Raw genomic sequence first — 19,832 nt, 5'->3', positions numbered from 1 at the left:
GGTGGCGGGAAGCCTCCTCTAAAACTTAAGAATTTTTCATAATTCACAAGGGATTACAGTTTAAACATTTTCTGTCTCATCAGTGCTATAGCACGTATTTCTAAGACATTGCTACAGATAGCATAGGAGAAATGAGATAATTAAACTATAAATAACAGGCTAACTATAGCTATATACTATACTATAAGCTACAAATAACAGGCTGCACTGAATTTGAAGTCTCACAGGAAAATACAAGGATTGAAAACTTTTGATAAAGTCCGAGCCATCCCACTTACACTGAAGAACTGGAACTGAAATACATTATGAAAAAGGTGGATCTTGTACATTTGAAGCTGTCTACATGTACATTGAAGCTATCTATGGACCTCTTAAAACTTTATTCTAACGGAGAATATTTTTAGTTGGTTGGACCCCTGAAATCCCCAAGGAAACATCCAGCAGTCTTCCCAGCAGTCTATAAACTAGTAGGAGCTGGCCAGGGGAGGAGAGGACCCAAACCCATTGTGCCTGAGCATCTAGCTGCCCTCAGCGATGTGAGACACAGCCAGCCTTCAGCAATAACTGAAGTGGCCTTGAGATTTGGCTGCTTAGGCATGACTGATTATACTTTCAGGCTGGGTGGTTTGGTGTGGTTTATTTTATTATTATTTTTTAATCATTTGAATGACACTACCTCTGCTCAGAGGGTAATTCTGGCAAACCAAAAATGTAGCGCGTTGTCTGTGGGAATTCAAATGGGGCTTTTTTCCCCCTTACACAAGAAGTTTTAAAATTTTTTTTTGCCTTGGCATCATCTTCTGGCACTTATGTCATCTTCCTCTGACAAACCACTACTGACAGCCTTGAGCCTTGGCAACCTTTAAACCCAGTTGTACAGCTAATTAAGCCCTAAACCAGTGTCGTATGGAAAACAGCGTATTTCAGAATAATAAAACAATTTGGATTCGCTACATACCATGTTGGGCAATGATGGGCCAGCAACAAGAAAGCAACATAAAGCATCCTCTTCGGGGACTATTATCAAAGAGATGTTTGTGCTGCAGATTCTTGTACTCACCTGGAAGAGCTCGGTGAAGAGAGGCAAAGTCTCAGGATGTCTGCATACAGGCAAAAAGACATGTAACTTCCAAAATGAATTAGTGTTGTGCTCCTACTATACCTGCAGGGATACAGTGACTAGAAGCCTTTTTCAGAGACTATTACTTAAGAAACATACAAGCAGATCAGGTGCTAACATTTATTTATAAAAAAATTGTAGAACGTATTAAATACAAACATTTGGAAAATGCAATCAAGGCTTTGCTAAGATGCCCAGGAACAGGAAGACAACGAATCAAGAAGCTTACCAGGTTGAGAGCTTTTAAACTAGCTGAAGTAATTACTATAATTTTTCACTGACTTCTTTATAGACAGTGGCCATTATAGCAACCAATGTTATTACTGCCCTTTTTAAAAAACAGATATGATTTGCCATATCTTCCCAACCAATCACAAAATGTAAAGAAGCAACTCTTCCCAGGTTAAAAATCAGAGTAATAAATATTAATGCATTTACCCGTTACCTACATTGTATAACACTACATATTTCCTTATAATCACAGATGGATATCAAGTTTACAAAAAAATGATTACACATTTCAAATCTGGATATCCAATAAGGTGTTATAAACTTTATACATTTTCCAGTGAACATCAGAATGAGGACAATGGTTTGAAGTACAGAAACAAAACAACTGAATCCATCACCTACACTATAAAGGCCGACAATGAAGATGTGGACGGAGGTCATGTTCCAGATACCTAGAAAGACCTACACGCTGCCACTGAAAGGTTGGCTGGAAGACAAATCACGTCAAGTTCTCAGTCAGCGTTTGCTCCTCTCTTTTTCTAGAAGACCAAAGGCAAGAATCGTAGCTACTCTCTTTTCTGCACCTTACAGTGATAAAAGAGTAAACTATCCTTCTGCTCCCTACAGAGGGCCCAGATTCAAGTTTTCTTATACTGCCGTTCCTCTTTTGCCACTCTTAAATATGTTATGTAGCATGTACAGTCCACTAAAGATGTGGAAGCAAGAGACAACAGAAAACACCTCCTGTCTTTTAAAAGGAGAGAAGCACTTCTACTTGCTGATAATACGGCATTCCCCGTCTTCCTGCTTTACCCTGTATCTGCTTACCAGTTGCAGCATAATGCACACTGATGTGGCTAGATGGCCCTAAATCCAAATTCGGTTCTAAGAAAATCCCATTTCTGGGACTGATTCTGTGGGGGATAACAAAACTACTTCAGAAAATCAATACAGATGCACAATCATTAACATGTCTCCTGCTCTGCCTTGCATTTGTAAGAGTAGACAAACTGCCAACTTATCTGTGCTCACAGCGTTACTACTCCAAGGACGAGAGGACCAAAGATATTACAGAGTACATACTGCTAGCAGTCACCTACAGGATGGACTGGCTGGATACCTGCAAGAGCATCAGCAGAGTACTTCTGGTAGCTACCCTCCGGGGACAAGCTGATCTTACGCTTACGAGAGGGCTGAACAAAGAGACCACCATCCTGGATGTCTATCAGACCCTGTTACCAAGGAAAGCCTTTTCCATTTAGCACGTCCACTCTCAGAGCACAGAGGGTACTGCTGTGCTGGAATTCCTAAACAGCTACTTATCTGCAGCCCAACACCTCTGAGAAGAGTCAAATACTCCTGTTACCAGGCAAACACAGAACACAGGTGCTGGACATCCCAAATAGGTAGTGGTTCATTTAGCTACAAAAGGTTGAAAAACTCCAGCACCTTTCCCAAGCCCAACAGCACCCATTACTCCAACACGGATATGATCGTCCTGCTCCAATTTTGTTCAGAACACCTAAAGCACGTGCACAATGAAAAGTCTGATTTAGGCTTGGACTTGGATGAAGAGCTCAGGCCAGTTTCCCCCATTTTTCTCCTTTTTGACACTTATTGATATACAAGATCCACATTTCACAAAACAGAACATACATGATATGAAAATATTTAACAAGGCCTGAGCTTACTTGACCCCAAAAGCCTTGCTCTCAGCATCCAAAGAATCCACTGCCACCCAAAGCAAGCAGGAAATCACACGAAGAGGAATTTTGTGAAGGGATGGGAGGCGAGAGTACCAAAACAACTGAAAGAGATGACAGCTGTATTTAGTATGCTGACTGACTCTCCCTCAGTGCTCAGTTTTTAGCATGATATACATCACGTTTAAACAACTGCGGGGTTCATTTGTTTGTTTTTAAATACCCTGGTTATTCAGAGAGATATTTTAATTTTTATTCAATCCTCAGGAAAAAAGGCCTTTCATCCTCTGAGACAAAGACAAGAAACCATTATCTTGGCAGCAGTGACAACCCCAATTACACCATCAGAAACCAACACACTGCCCAGCATCTCTGGTGACATATTTGACGTTACACTCTCAGAATACACTTAAGTCAGGCAATGGCTCCATTCTAGAAACAGACCAGGTTAACCAAGAGCAGAGTACGGCCCCTAATTTTAACCTAGTTTAAAACAATTTATAAATGCATTCCTATAAATCTGATCACAGCAAAATATATATAGTTTTTAAATGGCAGAAAGTCAAACAACTCAAATTTTAAACTAGTGAGGAATATGGGCAATTTTAAAAGAAAAACTTTTCAAATACAGACATCTGTGAAACATGCACACGCACCCCCCGCACACACACACACACACTCGCACACTTACATCACTCAGTGTCAAATTAAGATTACACAAGGCAATTTTCAAGGTTGCATTTACAACCACAATGACAAGTACAGCATTTCTGAGGTAGCTGAAGTCAAAGAGCAAACCACAGCACAAGCAATGAAACAGGTGCTCGCACTCACACCAAGCCCACTCTTTGGAGACACGTTACCACACACGAAGGGGCATGTGTTGAAGAGGCACGTGTTCCACAGGGAATGAAGGTCAGTGGTACTGGAAACCTGACAAACTACTCTCCAGAGAAGTTCATGTGCATCTGGTTTCCCGACAATCAAGCGAACATGGCTTAAATCACTGCATATCAGCTGAACTGTGGTGACAGCCTCTGTGCTCTTGGCCTGCGGCAGTTCTACCGACAGCTCTGTCTCACGTGCACTGAAGCAAGTACGATTGTGGCAGTTGAAGATGTTATTAGTCAGAGCTGTCTGTCACACTTCTCTCCTAGATGTTACTGTTGGCAGAAAGGTATATGCATGTATCTCACCTGCTCCAGTTTACAGTCTAGCATTCAAGTGCAAGTCCATCTCCAGGGTATTACTTGCCAATGAACTGTGAACAGCAGCAGCAGAGACAGACTTGAGTTCCCTTCTTCAGGTGCAATAACATCTTTGCCACATTAAAAGCACAGAGATGTCAAACTGCCACAGCTTGAATCACCAGAGTTCATCTCTCAGGGCCCTTTGCCAGCCTACAACGAAAGGAGTTGAGCTAACCTCACAGCAAATGCCAGGCTATGTGGGGATAACAGCTGGGGCTAACAGACAAACTGGCTTAGCCACAGTAACTGGATCATGTTTCTGAGCATACAAAGAGCTCGATCCTGCCCAAATTATAAAACTCTGTCAAACACACTCACCCACACACACATAATGTAGTATTTTCATCAAGAAGCTTTCTACAAATCAACTGTTTGCATGATTACTGCTGACAGTCTTGAAGATGGGATGGAAATTATGGCAAGATGTTTTTCAAAGGTAGAAAAATTCAACCTTCTACAATTAGGTCTCTGTTGTGTAGTTGCTGTACGAGAGGGATGGCACAGACGAGAAGTTGTTATTCCACTGTCTTCCCCCAGTACTCTGCTGCAACTCTGCCTGCTCTTTATATTTGCTCAGAAGATTTTTGGCTTCTTGCAGATCCTGAGAAGAGTTTTCACCATATTCTTCTTTCAGCCACTGCCTGAACTGCAGAAATTGAACAGACAGATACAACATGATGAAGCAACAACAGGAGACTGATGCAGAAGTAATACTCCCTCCTGCCCTACAGAATTTTAAGAGCCTTTAAAAACACATGCAATCTGAAAAAAAAAGTGTAAATGTTGCATGCCCTTCCCAAGCAGCACAGAATATGTAGGCACAGGAACACAGATGAAATCACTGAGATCCCTTACATCCCTTAAAATGACACGCTCACATAACAGCTTGGCTGAATGTAGTGCTTCCAAGCAAGGAACACCCAATGGGTAAGGACATCCTGGACTTCAGAGCAGCCTCCTCCTGTTACACGTACAAACAATGAGATGAGTAAGTGTGGAAGCTGACATGATCAGTCAACTCGCCCCAGTCACAACAGGCTTAAATAACTTCAGAAGGTTAAGAGATCAGAAAGTGAACCACTCATATGGCCTTTTCATCTTGAGCTAACAAACACCAGCAGTAGAAACTGAACTGTAGATACCAGGAAAGGTATCTTCTAGGAAGAAAAAGGCCATGAGCTTTAACAGCTATAGCATAGGACCTTACATGTTATTGAAATGACTGACTGAATATGGTAACAGAAGTACCAGGTCTGGCTCAAGTTGAGAGAGCAAAGCAATAGCAGGGCAATCATGCTGGGACATCTTCCTCAGCTTCCAGATATTTTAACTGAGGCAGGATCTTTGTGCTTGATATCATTTTTTTTTTCCCTATCATGAGACCACTTTTCAAATCCACAGATTGTTGCCACAAAGTATGTGGATGCCAACATCATCCACGAGTACATATTGTAATAAAAAAATGCTTTTCTTTGATTGGTATCTGCCACTTGACAGCTCCACTTTATATTACAAAGAAGAGCACAAGTCATACCAGTTCACCTTCTCTATTCCACTCAATTTTATAAATCTTTGTCACATTACTCTGTCATTTCTTTGCCAGTTAAAGTATTTAAGTCCACTTAGTCACTCCTGGCAATCTTTGTTGGTCTTCTCTGTAGAAGCAATAAGACACAGACCCCAGCTGTCCTGTCCCAGTGGGGATACTATTCCTGTGAATTTTTCAAGCCTTAACTTCCATAGCTTTGTTCTATTTGGGGCTTATGGACAACTTTAGCTGTAAAGACAATTTAGCTGAACATCAGGAGACAAGACCTCAGCATAGTTACACCCTCCCATTCCTAAGAGATCCTAACATGCTGAGTCAAATCTGAAGCCTCAGGCTACCACCTGGAAGCGTGGAGCTATTGCAAACCACACGACCCTCTTAGTGACTAAGCCCTTTCCTGTAAGACCAAGATCTAACGGAGCCCCATCCAAGAAACCCCACAAGATACCACCCTATATATGCACAGCAAAACACCCATGGTGCTGAAATCAGAAAAAAGTTCACACCCTTTGCAGATGGCAATATTCCACTGAAATCAGGTGTGTAAACAGACACCTGCTAAGGATGTGGTTGCTATTAAGAGACGGTAGGAAACTACAACCCAGCCAGTGACTACAGGTGGATATTTCTTTTTGCAACCTACTGCCTCCCCCTCAGTGAAATAGGCAGAATGCCCCGTCCATTGTGGATGAAAAAAGAGAGACGTTACTGTCTTTATCGGGCTATTTGCATATAGCCTTAATTGTCATTGCTGTTAGCCCAGACCAATTAGAGTAGAAATGACTGTAAGGGAGGAAGGAGACAAGTCTGGAAAGTCCCCCTCTGACTTCTGTCTCTTAAAAATCAGTTACTCTACCATTTACATCAGTTCCAAACGATCCAGGAAACATTCAGTTAAATATTAAAAAAAAAAATCAACACAAATATTTACGGTTGCAAGCTGCATCATGCAAAACAAATGGTAATTTCTAAACTCTGAGCTTTCTGCAGCAGAACGATGGGGATGGAATAAAAAAGCCAAACTCCTTTGCCTCGTGTATTTTGGCTTGCCTCTGTTATTGATTTTTTTTTTAATAAGTAAAATCCGAGCAAGTCTAGAGAACAGCAACATGCTGAGCAATGGAAAACAGAGGGGACAGACAAGAGGAGGAAGTTAGTGTAAGTGGAAGTCACTGATCACCCATGGGGAGCAGGTCTTTTGCGTAGGACAGTTGTTTTTACTGGTAAGAAGCTAATTTCTATTTCGTAATAACCACTTTGCAGTCTTATTGTTTCCTCAATTCTCCTAGCCCTACAAAGCCTCCAAAGGCTAGGAAATAAGCAGAAGAGTCAGATCTGAGACCGTTCTACAAATCAGAATGTTTATTAAGTCTCAGCCGCAGATGGCATTGCTGAGGGAGGACATAAGTCATAATGAGAACCTAACTTGACTCCTGGATAGCAAAGTTCTCTGATTATGATTTCTTTCCTGCTTACTATTCCAAATGAATGTGAGGAAAAAATACTTTTATGCAACCAGTATTAAATCTTGATCTCACTACTGCATTCTGAGCTACTCACTCTTTACTTTTTCCTCTCTGTAAAGGTGTTAAGTCTTGTACTATGCCTTCAGCACACATGAAGATCACTGGATTGAGAGCGTAGCTGGGCAGGTGTACTTAGATGTTGTGCTTCATCTTTTCTCCCATCCCATGTTCCCTGTTACCTTCAGTTCCATCTGTACCTCTCCAGTGTAGCAGGCTTAACCAAGAGGCCACTCCCACAAACCAAAACCAAGGAGTCAGACCAGCTAGTGAGAAGTAGCTCACGAATTAAGTCAGAGTTCTGATTATCATTTCATCTGTTTGTAGGTCATTTACCTGATCGACATCATGCTTTTCAAAGTCCTGTAGCTGTCTCTGGAAGCCCATGTTGGGATTGGCACAGGATCTTGCTGCTCGGACAACAGACAGTGCATCTTCCCAGCCAAAGTCTGTGATGGTCATAATGTAGGCAACCACCAATGTTACACTCCTGGAGACACCTGCAAGGCTGCATGACAAACGAGGTGCAACAAACAGATGAAGTACAGCACTGAAAGCATCACTTCCCAAAACCACAGAAGGTTGCTGTGCTGCTTGCCACCATAAAGAAATACTGCTGTACTTGAGTTAAGGGAGTTTTGGTACTGCTTTTTCAAATGCATCAGAACAGATCGATGACAAGATTGAGAAAGCTGGTTCAGAGTGATAATTCATATGAGACTAGAAATGAAGGAATAAGCATTGTCTTCACAAAAGGGGATGACAGCACACACGTTCTAAGTTAGATTTGGTTTTGAGTAAGCTAAGTCACCCACATTCTTCTGCCTATACAGATCAGAGCACTAAAATAAGACTGTTCCCTTTTCACCATGAATAAAGGTGACGTTTTTATGGGGCTGAAATAAACTGAATTGTAAAGCGCATGAGTCTGGTTGCTCGAGCTCTTTTCCTATTTCTACTACCCATGCACTGTGTAACTTATGCTCTCAGGACTCTAGTTTCCTGAAACAGTTGGATAAAGTAAGAATCATTCACTAATACTGGTTTGACAGCTCTAGAAGAACTACAAGTCTTACTATGGTGAGTATAAAGAACGTGCTTGGGCTACATCTGTACCAGATTCTTTCACCTGTCATTTCCAAACCATCTTATGCTCTTGAAGTATATGACAAAATTTAAATATGTGCTTTTTAAAATTATCACAATTCAGAGATATTATTCCTGTATTACATATGTGGAGACTGACCAAATGACTTGTTTACAGCCCTGCTATGAATTGGTAACAAACTGAGGATTTACACTCAGGGCCTCTGTTCAAGTCCAGTGTTCAAATCATGAGATGACATCGATTCCAGATATAGACTCAGATATGCCATTTGGACATACAACACAGACTACAACCAATAGCAGAGAGCAAGAAAAAAACAGGGTGGGATTTCCTTTTTTTACTTTTTATAGTCCCAGGAGTCTCCAATCAGAGACTTGCTATTAAAAAAAAAAAGCAACGTTTGAATGCTTCAGCAGCTGAAAGAAAAAAAAATATTTTCAGATTTTTTTTTTTTTTACTATTTTTTATTTGTAGTAACACTGAAATCACCCAAACAGTTGTCATGGAAACCAATCAAATTATTAGGATTACAGAAATCTTTAGAAATACAATGATTAACAATAATGGGAAATAAGTAAGAGCCCTAGTCAAAGAGATTTTCTTATTATTACTTTCTTAGGAAAGACCAATAAAGAGATTTGATTAGGAGAGAAGGTCAAGAATTTCTTGGGCTCCTTTTATCACCAGGCAGCTGCCCAGCCTAGTGGCTCAGAAGTTCTAGTTGCATGATGCATTAATAGCATTTACAAATTTTCTGGGGATTCTCAAATAAAAAGAGCACTTCAGTCCAAGCAGATTTTGCTATAAAATGGAGATAAACACTACCTTATCATTAACATGATGAACATACAAGTAAAAGCACAGTGACCCTTAAGCTTTCTTGGTCAGTGATATACATACCAATGAACTAGGCAGCCTTCACCTTTAAGCCGGCACTCATGGATGAATTTGATGCTCTCTCTGAAATGCCTTGCCCTGAAAACAGAAGCAGAAGGGGAGTAAAGAAAGTGCTCTATTTAGTAAAATCACTACTTAGAGAAAAATGCATCCGAAAGCTTACTTAATGCTGTTTCGAGACTTTAGAACTGAACACGGGGCTTGCAATGTGAAAGTTAATATCTATCGATGAAACCCCAGACTCACTGGCATAGTTTTTCACCATGCTACCTGAAGGAGAAACTGGTATCTTAGGCACTACGGTGTGATAAACATTAGCAAACACTTTGTTCTGATGACTGTCAAGTCTGTGTTTCAGTTTGTGTTTTATTCCTCTTTTAACTAGTAACTCAACCTCACGTCTCCTTGAGTATACTCTGACGTTAGGTGAAACTCAGCATGGCTACACGAACTCTAAGTATATTGCCTTTCGCAAAGCAGCATCCTGCTACCCAAACTGGAGCTTAACTTTGACTTCTCCTCCTCCTTCAAACCATGCACTAGGACACACCTAAACGTTATGACTCTTCACAACATGAAATCTTTCCCTTTTGTCACTGGTATGAAAAAAATTCTCTGTTGAAGTCTTGGCTACTTCATCTCCTTCCAGGTTCCTCCCCGTAGATCTCAGGGCCCCACTGTTATTTAGTATAGCAGCCAATCCCTGCCTACAGTCTACATTTTGTTAAGCACTGTGGTAGAAAACATGGAAAAGAAAGACTCACAGAAAAGAAATGCTCGCCCTGCCCCTGCCCTTCAGGCTGCAAAGCCCTTGGGGCTGTCCGTAATTTACCATAGGTGCCAGCAGCACCTCTCAGCTCAACAGAACTGGAGCTCGCTGTAGCCTTTGAATGCTCGTGCAAGTCAAGCTCACAAGTAGTAGCACAGACAGAGGAGACTGCCAGTAAGCATGGTACTGAATACCTCGCAAGAGGAAAAGATGAACCTGAAAGCACACTGCACTTAACACCCATGAAACACAACGTCCTGTATTCAAGATGTTTCCCCCACCCTCTGAGTGTATATTATACCACAAGGGTAAAAAGAAAAAACCTCAGCCCGGCACCAGCAGCCACACAAAAATCAGGAATGCCCACATAAAAGGAAGCTTCCCTTCCTGCCCAACAGTGCAGCTGTTGATACTATAAACACTAAGAACTGAAGGAGGACAGCAATACACAAGTGACTGCCTTCAGGACTTGCAAAGGCATTGATATATAAGCTGATATATCCAGAACGAGGGATTACAAAGCCCACGACTCCCTCCCCAAGGCAGTTCTTGCATCACTGGATGCAACACGGAGAACGCAGCCGGAAGAAACTTGAGTGACTTGTAAGAAAAACGTCATGGCATGAGGTAACCCCAGGCTTTAGGGCCGCACGTAAATTCAGGATTCTGTGTTTCTCAAGAAACTGATCAAGTGGGATAAGTGTAGAAGACTGAGGAAGCCTAATGAACGCATTTCTGCTCAGACTGCTGCTCCAAAACATTTTCATTTTCACTGGCTGAACTGCAACAAATCATGACACTAGGTCTACCTGTGGGGAACTGGCAGCATCACACAAATAACTCAGGTGACAAATGACACCAGGCTGTGTGCGCAAGAGGCATTGCTACTGCACAGAGGAGGAGTGCTTGTCCAAGATTAAGTGGATTTGATCAGGTGAAACTTGGTTAGGGTTGGACTGACAACATCCCTATCTTCTCATACACTCACCTTTCTTTCCTCCTTCTCTCTAGAGAATCTGGCCAACAGAGCAGCTCCAAGCACCGAGAATTCACTTCAATGGTCTAGCACAACTCTTGGTTAAACACTTCAGTGCTTTGGTTTGAAAAGCATCTGTGAACGAGCACAGCACCTTTGCAAGGTACTAAATATAGCTAGCAGTGAACGCCATTCACTCAGTTTTATTTATCCTTCCTTATTGCTGACACGCAGCCTGCTGATTCACTGTGTCAAGTGTAAGTGTCTGCAGGCAATCATGAAAATGAGAAGAGAAATAGCGAAGCTTAAAATCAGGGCTGCTCTGTAGAACTACAGCCCCTCCTCACCTTGAGTCAGAGAAAAGGAGAAATGTACTTCTCTACAACCTATGATGTAAGAGCATTGCTGGCTCCACAACAGACAGTTACCTAAACACATTTTCAAAGTTATGACACAAACTTATTTACACAAAAAAAAAACAAGATTGAGGATCAGTTAACCATGTGGCAATTGCCACAGACACAAAGAATGGCAAGTCTTACATTGACCACAGAATAGTTGATTATCATCTGTAACAGGAAAACACTTGACAAATGCCTTGAATCACAACCTGTTTGTTGGGCTGAACAGCTACTTCAATACAATTAAGTGACATCTCCCAGCTTAAAACTCGGTCTCAAACTGTACAATCTTCACAGTGGGAAACACCACAGGAAGAAGTTCCAGTAGAGTGCCCCTACCAGAACGATGTGAAAGTTATCTAAACTTGAGCGGTAGCAAACTGGATAATCCAAAGCTAGCCAGAGGGCAGAGTTACGATACCAGACCTAAATATCACAGTTGCTACTCAGCCTTCTAGAAATACTGTAAGGGTTAGAAAGAATGCGCACAAAAACAGATAGGAAGAGGTATCTTGATGTTTCTTTACTCTGGCGATCTAAATGCAAAGATCCACCTAAACTGCTTTTCATAATAGGTTCCCCGGCTTCTGTGTTATCACCATTACCCGCCTGACCGTTGGATGCTAGTTCCTTAGAAACACACGGCCCAAGACAATTGGTTAGAACAGGACAGAAACGGAAGATTTGGTTTCTACAGAATACCCTATTAGTAACAGGTTCTGTAGGACATCACATTTCTGGGGAAGTCAGTGGCCCAAGGCAAAATACTCACTGTCCAGGGAAACACTCATTTAACTCCTCGGAAGCACCTCTGGTCCCAAAAGCAACTGCTGCGTTGCCGTACTAAGTGGGTGCAGAACACTGGAGCAGAGGCAAGCTTTCAAGCCACTTCACTGAGTGCTCACGTATTAACAGGAAAATCCCTGTCATATTTCTCTGGCAGTTCATCCCTCTGAGGAAAAGAGATCCACTAAACAAGCTTATGATGACTGCACGTGCATTATGCACACACAGTTCCCCTCACAAAAACTAAGCTGCAGTGAATTAGGAGCTCACAGACCCAAAGTTCATTGGGCTGGGGCCTTCAGCTGGACCTTCTGAACTTGCTAGCAGTTGCAAGATAGCAACAAAGCTTCAGGAGCTTCTAACAAACTTGCTGTTTGGCAAGGCATGCAAGAGAGCAGTGCATGTCCAGTCTGCCTTGCCTCTCAGCAACTGCTAACACAAGGATATGCAACACAGGATGGTGCTGCCTTTTTTTTTTTTTTTTTTTCTCCTGAGACCACAGGAATCTCCTTTGAGAGAAGAGGGTAGATATGTAAGGGTGTTGCAGAGGGATCTACTCCCCATTTATCTCCCCCCTCCACAGAGGGGGCACATACACGGTGCGGTTACCCATTCCTAGATATGACTGTCATGTCCTCACAGTCTGAACAAAAACAGTTTCCTCTTGCTTCAGAGGGCTGTATGTGCAAAGCAAGTAAAAACACCGCTTGGGGACATCATGATTTGACTTTACTTGAATTTCTGCGCTGTATAAAGCAAAAAAAGAAAAATCGGTTACTCATCAAGTTTTATTTTAAGTGATAAAATGTCTCAGTATTAGAAGTAATGACGTTTGCTTGCAACCACCTGATACCAAAGCAAGAATTGTAGACGCCTTCAGCATAACAGAAACAATACTCATGCAAATATTGTATTTTCTTACTGAAGCTTTAATAGCTTTGGCACCACATCGGACAGCTCAAGTGCTGGAGGTGGTTTTTCAGTATAACTCCTTGATTTTCAACAGTGATGGTGGGACTGAACTGTACAACAATTAATATTCACCAAAAATGTTGCCCCCTCTATTCCCTTCCCTGAATTGATCCAGATCTCTACTAACAAAAGAAAGCGCATTTTGGAAAACATTTCAGAAATGCTACAGATCTCAGAATACCAATGAACAATTAATAAGACATTGAATGTTTCCCTCTAATCTCATTTTTTTCCCTCTACAAAAAAAGATTATTTTTAAATTTAGTTTAAGTATCAAGGCCACAAACGCAGCCAGCTGTCTGTTACAAAGGTAGTTAACCATCTGCCAATTCATTACAGATCTGTCTTGAAAATTAAGGAATTAAGGGTTTGGGGCTTGGTGGGGGAGGGAAGGGGAGCTTGCTTGTTTTTGGTTTGTGTTTTTTTGTTGGTGGTGGCAGCTTTTTTTTTTTTAATCATTACAGAAACACATCAGAATGAGAAGACAAACCAATACACATCAAATGCCACACTGGAATCTTTCTAGGGTATGAAAAATACACTCTCTAAAAATATCCACCGAAAGCATCAGCCGGAATATTGCTGTGAAGTGAGAGAAAAGCAGTGCTGCATTTCCTTCCGTACATACCAGGCTTCTTTCAAGTACTTGCTTCTCTACAAAACTTGCTAGCAGGATGTGGCTGAAACCCCCCTCATCTCTCCCCAACATAAACAGTGAGTTCTAGAAGAAAGAGTTGGTCACCATCCAAGTTCTCTTACAAAATTTGTTTTGATTTCTCTTTGGAATCAAGATTTGCTACGCACCTTCAGTTCAATGGTTCAAAACATTAAAACCAAGGGCAAGTCAATCAGCATCTCACGAATGTGAGCAGCAATGAGAAAGATCGAGGCTGGGACGCAGCAGTTTCAGTAGCCTTTCTCAAGGCAACAATCAGTCCAGTGCAGACAAATTCCCCACCATGCAAGTCTACTAATAAGAGCAGTGGGGCTTTCAGACGTAGGTGCAAGTCATCCAGAGCAGACAGTTGCAGGAGTACCTTGCACACTGGGACTTTATATCCAAGGCCCACTGCGAGGAATTTATTTTAACCTTTGAAGCACCAGGCTTCATAGCTCTTTCACATATTTTTCCACTTTTTAGTGGCTAGAGATAGTGCTAGCAAGAAAGAATAGTCAAGCAAAAAGATTTACAAACACAATGGCTGGAATAAACTGGGAATAAATTCCAAGCAGGCTAACCGAGGAAACCCTGCAGTTTAAAGCCAGAAATGGATGAAGAGCGTTTATGTACTGACCCTCCTACAAACCCTTACACACAGAAAGCAGGGGCAGAACCAAAGTGGCTGCAAGAAAGCATTATTGTGTTTTCTTAACAGATAAAAAACCACGTTAGTGCAATATTAGTGAGAGATCAGAATCAGATCTTTTAGATTATTGTAGGCACCACAGTACTGAAGGACTTGTGTTTTTGTGTTTTATTTTTAAATAACTTACAAGTTCTGCGAGGGTGAGTCAGCAGCAGGAATACAGAGATACTTCACTCCCTGTGTAAAGAAGCAAAAAGAAATGAGAAGAAAACATTCAAGACAAATGCACTTATCTACCACTGTGTTACTCGCGATCTAGACTGGTGCAGTCTTACAGACTTTGAGGAAGATGCACCATTACTCAGACAAGCAAAGATCATCTCTGTGCAGCCAGGTTTTAAAACATTGTTTTCACATCTGCTTTGTTGCCAAGGCACCAGCACATAACTTTGTTATGCTTATCCCAAGGACCAGCAGCAAGATTTTTAAAACAGAAACATCTTTACTAAAAAAGCATAGCTTTTTTTTTTTCCCCAAAAATCTCATTCTTATTTTTCTAGTAAAACTAAGTTGTATCCTGCCCTTCCCTTTCTCTGAACAAAGTCTACAACTTAAAATTGTGATAAGCAATTTCTTTTGAATCCATGCTAATCATTTTTTTTTCCTCACAGGGCTGGTAAACCAAACAAAATGCAATGCATTTTGGAGAAGAAAATTATGTTCATGGGGTGGTTTTTGCTTTTAAAATTATTATTTTTTGAAAGTTCAAGAAGGACAACCATAAAACCCGTACTTTTCTTCCACAAAGTTAGCCTCACCATTTTAGTCAGCTACCATAGTACGTTACAAGATTAATTAGGGAAGTTAGACAAGCATTTCTCATGCATTGGAAGTGTTACTGGGTATATTTAAAACACCAGTATAATCATACTCTACTGCTTTGCATTGTTAACGCTCATTTTAACTGCCATTTTATTTTCAAAGCCCGTTTTGCCCCTCTGACTATTAAGAAAAAGAACGCTTCTGAAAGCATTTTTAGCTGACTTCTCAAATAGGACTTCCAAGAAAATAGGTTGCAGCTCAAACACACAAAAACTAAATTATTCACTGGAACTCTTTCAGCATCTGAGATAAGCAGAGTTGTGAATTTTTCAGATGTACTTGTAAAGATAAGGATTCACAGCAAAGAGTCCACCACAAAATACACATTACGTTATCTTTCTGTAACAATACAAAAACCCCTGATAACTTTGCACACTCATCCAGTAACACACAAGGGGGGAAAAAAAAAGTCAAACGTTTATTTACAAGAGATCCTTAAAGTGACATTTGCTAACAAGGTGGAACATAATATGTATCTGCTGGGCATTTCATTTGCTAGGTGGAGGACTGTGTGTGAAAAGTTCGTTGCTCAACTGTGACAGCTACGTGAGGTAGCATCTTCTCCAGTACTGCCTTTACCATGTTGGCTCAGAATCTTCTCTTTGCTCTTCCCCACATGCACTTGATTACTTCGCCTGTCACCTCACACCAGGGAGTAATAATCACTTTTATAAGTGGCCCTGGCCTCTGGCACCATGACACACCATCACACCAATCCTCTACCAGATGCATGAACCTCACCGCTACGTCAGAAAGGATGTGGTGATCCCTCACCCCTACCTCCTTACTAACACTTCCATAAAGCACCAGCCGTTCTCTCAGCCTGACAGAGCTTCTTTGGCCAGTGCTTTGCTCACAGCCATAATGCTTCGAGAGCATGCGTGTGCTTTACCGGACTTCCTTGCCCTGTATCAGGATGAGGGATGTCTACTGCAGGACACCAGGATGGCTTCAGAGCCATAAGGTGATCTACAAGGGCTCATGTAGATGCATCCACTTAGAAACTTGCAGTAGTAGTAATACATCCACTAATAGGCTCCTGTGCCAAGGATGGTAATTGTATTGTGACAGATAATTACGATAATAACCTTGTATGACACATTTGAGAAATTCATCTTGGACACTACTATCACTTCCAAGTGAGTCACTCCAGTAGAAACAGGGCCTCTGACCTGAAAGCAAAGTTACATGCTGATCTGTCACACCTCTATACCACTCCACGCCATTAACTGCACCACCAAGGGAAAAAAGACAGAAAGAAAACTAAAAGGTAGGAGACAGGTTAACGCTAGCACATGCTATATGCCTTTGGTTTGCTCCTACAGCACAGGCTGACTGGTACAAGTTGTTCCACGGATTTCAGAAGCTATGGCACACGCTGAGTGCTCTTCACAAACTGAATGCAGAGGGGCTTTCAGATGATGTTCACTTTAAAAGCAGAAGTAGCACCAGCACAAGGTGAAGACCCACAGTGTTCTTTTTCTTTGTCATGGCTGGCTAGTTCCCACTACCGCAAGCAAGCATGAAACTCGCCTGTAGGAGACCGCATATGGTACTGAATGGCTCATCCAGAGCCTGATCCTGGAGGTCTGCAGCACCTACAACTTCCAGTGAAGTAACACCAGCGCGCCTCTCATTACTGTGCCGAGAAATGCTCGGCATCAGCCAACGAGCCTGATTAAAACAACTTTAAACATCTCCTCTTTGAGAAGCTACTGGAATTTGGTATTTGGACGGATGCACGTCTTGCATGTGGTGTTTTTGGAAGGCTGTGGTGATGGACTCCTCCCTGTGAGGAAATAATCACACACTCAACTCAAAAATAGCTCGAGGTGGGATTTCAGAAGTATTGTGCAGTGGCCTAACCCAACTCTCACACACACAAAAAAAAGAAAAAATAAAACAGCGAAACTCTGTGACTTTAACCCAAGCAGTTTGGCCAGAGTTGGTAACTCCTGAGGATCCCACCCTACCATCAAGTTTTGCTTCTCTATGTTTAAACAATAATAATGATAGAATCAAATATCATTCATCACAATTGGATACCAAAAATACAGCAGCTACACAGGACTGTATGTGGCAGGGTTTCATAAATGAGAACCAAGGGATTTTTTGTGTAGCTATTCATACCGCACTGGGATTAGCTTTTACTCACATATGCTGGATACACATTCTTTTTTAAAACATATTGGCACTAGGAAGATACTTAATGACTGAACCCTCTTGTCTGTATTTATAAATAAAAACACTACCCAGGATCATAATATTTGTTTATTTGTGCCCCAAGACACTGCTCTTCCTCCTGTGCACATACCTTTGCAGATAACATCTAAGAACTGTCCCAAAGGGACCTCTCAAAGCAGAACAGTTTATGTCAAGGGAACAAGTAAATAGCTACAACATTTTAGATGGGGTACTAGCATGCAAGAAAGATACAGACATCACTATTTTATTATCCAGCAGAGCTCACTTGCAATTCTGAAACTGCAAAGCCTAAGATGTAAGCAGGCAACAACCACTGAAACACGACAACTAAAAGAGAGTAAGCTAAAAATCAAAAGATTGTTAGAGTCAAGCAGACTAGCTCCTACCGAAGATTTCAGCAACCTCCAAACCAGTAGCAAGTCAGCAGCTTCATTCAGTAAACATTAATCTGGTTGCACATGCAATATACACAGTTGATACAAAACTGCACATTAGTGAGGGGAATACAAAATGCAAGTTTAATGTCACACTGTATGGAAGTCTGGATTTTATTTATTATTTAAAAATAAATGTTTTTTCTTCCCTTGGACTGACAGTTTTCTGAGAATTATTCAGTGGAAAAAGGACAGAACACCTCAAAAATATACTGTGTTACTTCAACTACACACATTAAATTAGGTGCCAGAGAATAGCTACTCATCCCAAAACCATGGTATTTGCTCAAAGCAAAGAGAAAAGCCTGCAACTATAAGAACAGGTAAAAAGAAGTATTATGAAATCATACATGAAGTATGAGATTAACTTTATTGAATACTGGTGCCAATGTTATTATTCATACATTTCTTCAGCTGATACCTGCCAGTTGTCTTATCTCTCCAAACAACATTTCTCCCAGATTAACAGAAAAAAAAAATCAACCCAACTTTCTCATTAAACAGAATATATGTACATTCTCAGGTAATGAAACATTTCACACATATCCTAATGCAAAAGAAAAGGCTGTCCTCCAGTGAATATTCATCAGGTCAAATCTAAGCTCCTAGGTCAATGAAATGCTGAACAGAATGAGACAGCTTTCTTTTGCTTGTCTCTCAATTCACTCCTACTCTCCATTTGTTACTTTTAAATCACTGCTCACTTTCCTTTCTCCATCAATCACCTTTACCAACAAACCCTCCGAAACATGCACCTTCCTAAACTTTTTCCTGATTATTCACGTGATGACTCTGACACCCCAATCAATTAAAACATCACTCCTATTTCATTTGCTGCATTTGGACTGCTAAGATTACAAAAAAATGAATAAAATAAAACATCATTTACTTTTCTGTTTTCTGTTTCAGCAGACAGAGTAACCACCAAAACTAGATTTCTGTCTCTTAGGCCCTGAAACTACATGCTACAGTTAAACCGATACAGTGAGAGCTAACAAAACTAGAGCAAGTATTCTGATTTCAAGATTGTCAAAGTTGAAACAAGCGAGAGTTAGGTAAAATTTCTAAAATTCACTGGTATTTGAGAAACAACAACACTTGCACAATTTCAGAGATTCTAGAACTAAATCAGTTCTGTGACAGTCAATATTTAGGTATTAAGATCAAAAAGGTTTAGGTGCACGTATATATATATACACACATGCACGCGTGCACACAGAGGTTTTACACTGAAGTTAAAAAGATACTACAGTAATTGCAGGCCTTTTCAAACTTGTGTTTATTTTTTTGAGGTTGATCTACTAAGATCGGAAACCAAACAGTAATTTCACATTTGGAAAAGCCAGTAACACTAAAACAAGACCTTCTAAATTTTATTAGGTCTTAAAAAAAAATACATATTTGTTATTAAATCCAGTACTTCACATAGTGCTCAGGAAAGATAATAGTCCGATTTCTTAATGAATGCTTAATTTCTGATCTACTTACTATGTTTTAGCTTAAAAAGAAAAAACACTCGAGCTTCATCTTAACTGAACTTGCAAAAACTGGCATTGTTTTCATAGTAGAACATGTAGATGTGTCATTTTGCTACAGCAAAATTCTGCACGTATTACATGTCAGATAATGGGTCAACGACTAAAAATAAGATCTCTAAAGAGCACACAAATCTTAATACCAAGAAAAATTTCGACTCCAAACAGGATAACGTGTAAAGAG

The 19,832-nt window shown here is 40.8% G+C and overlaps 1 protein-coding gene across 2 annotated transcripts in view; it reads right to left on the bottom strand.

Moving 5' to 3' along the window:
* Positions 1–1,226: 1,226 nt before the first annotated feature.
* DUSP22 (dual specificity phosphatase 22) overlaps positions 1,227–19,832 on the bottom strand; it is a 134,514-nt gene continuing 115,908 nt past the window's right edge. For both annotated transcript variants that reach the window (XM_083825326.1, XM_083825327.1), the window contains exons 4-7: positions 14,780–14,829; positions 9,385–9,459; positions 7,713–7,884; positions 1,227–4,950 (exon numbers count right to left, since the gene is read on the bottom strand). In XM_083825326.1, the coding sequence (XP_083681452.1) occupies positions 4,765–4,950; positions 7,713–7,884; positions 9,385–9,459; positions 14,780–14,829 (483 nt within the window). In that variant the 3' untranslated portion in view covers positions 1,227–4,764. The remainder of the gene's footprint in view (positions 4,951–7,712; positions 7,885–9,384; positions 9,460–14,779; positions 14,830–19,832) is intronic.

This window comes from Anser anser (genome assembly GCF_964211835.1).
Source record: "Anser anser genome assembly, chromosome: 2".
Classification (NCBI taxonomy): Eukaryota; Metazoa; Chordata; class Aves; order Anseriformes; family Anatidae; genus Anser; species Anser anser.
Note: the sequence above shows the minus strand (reverse complement) of the source record. Positions and strands in the feature narration are given on the sequence as shown.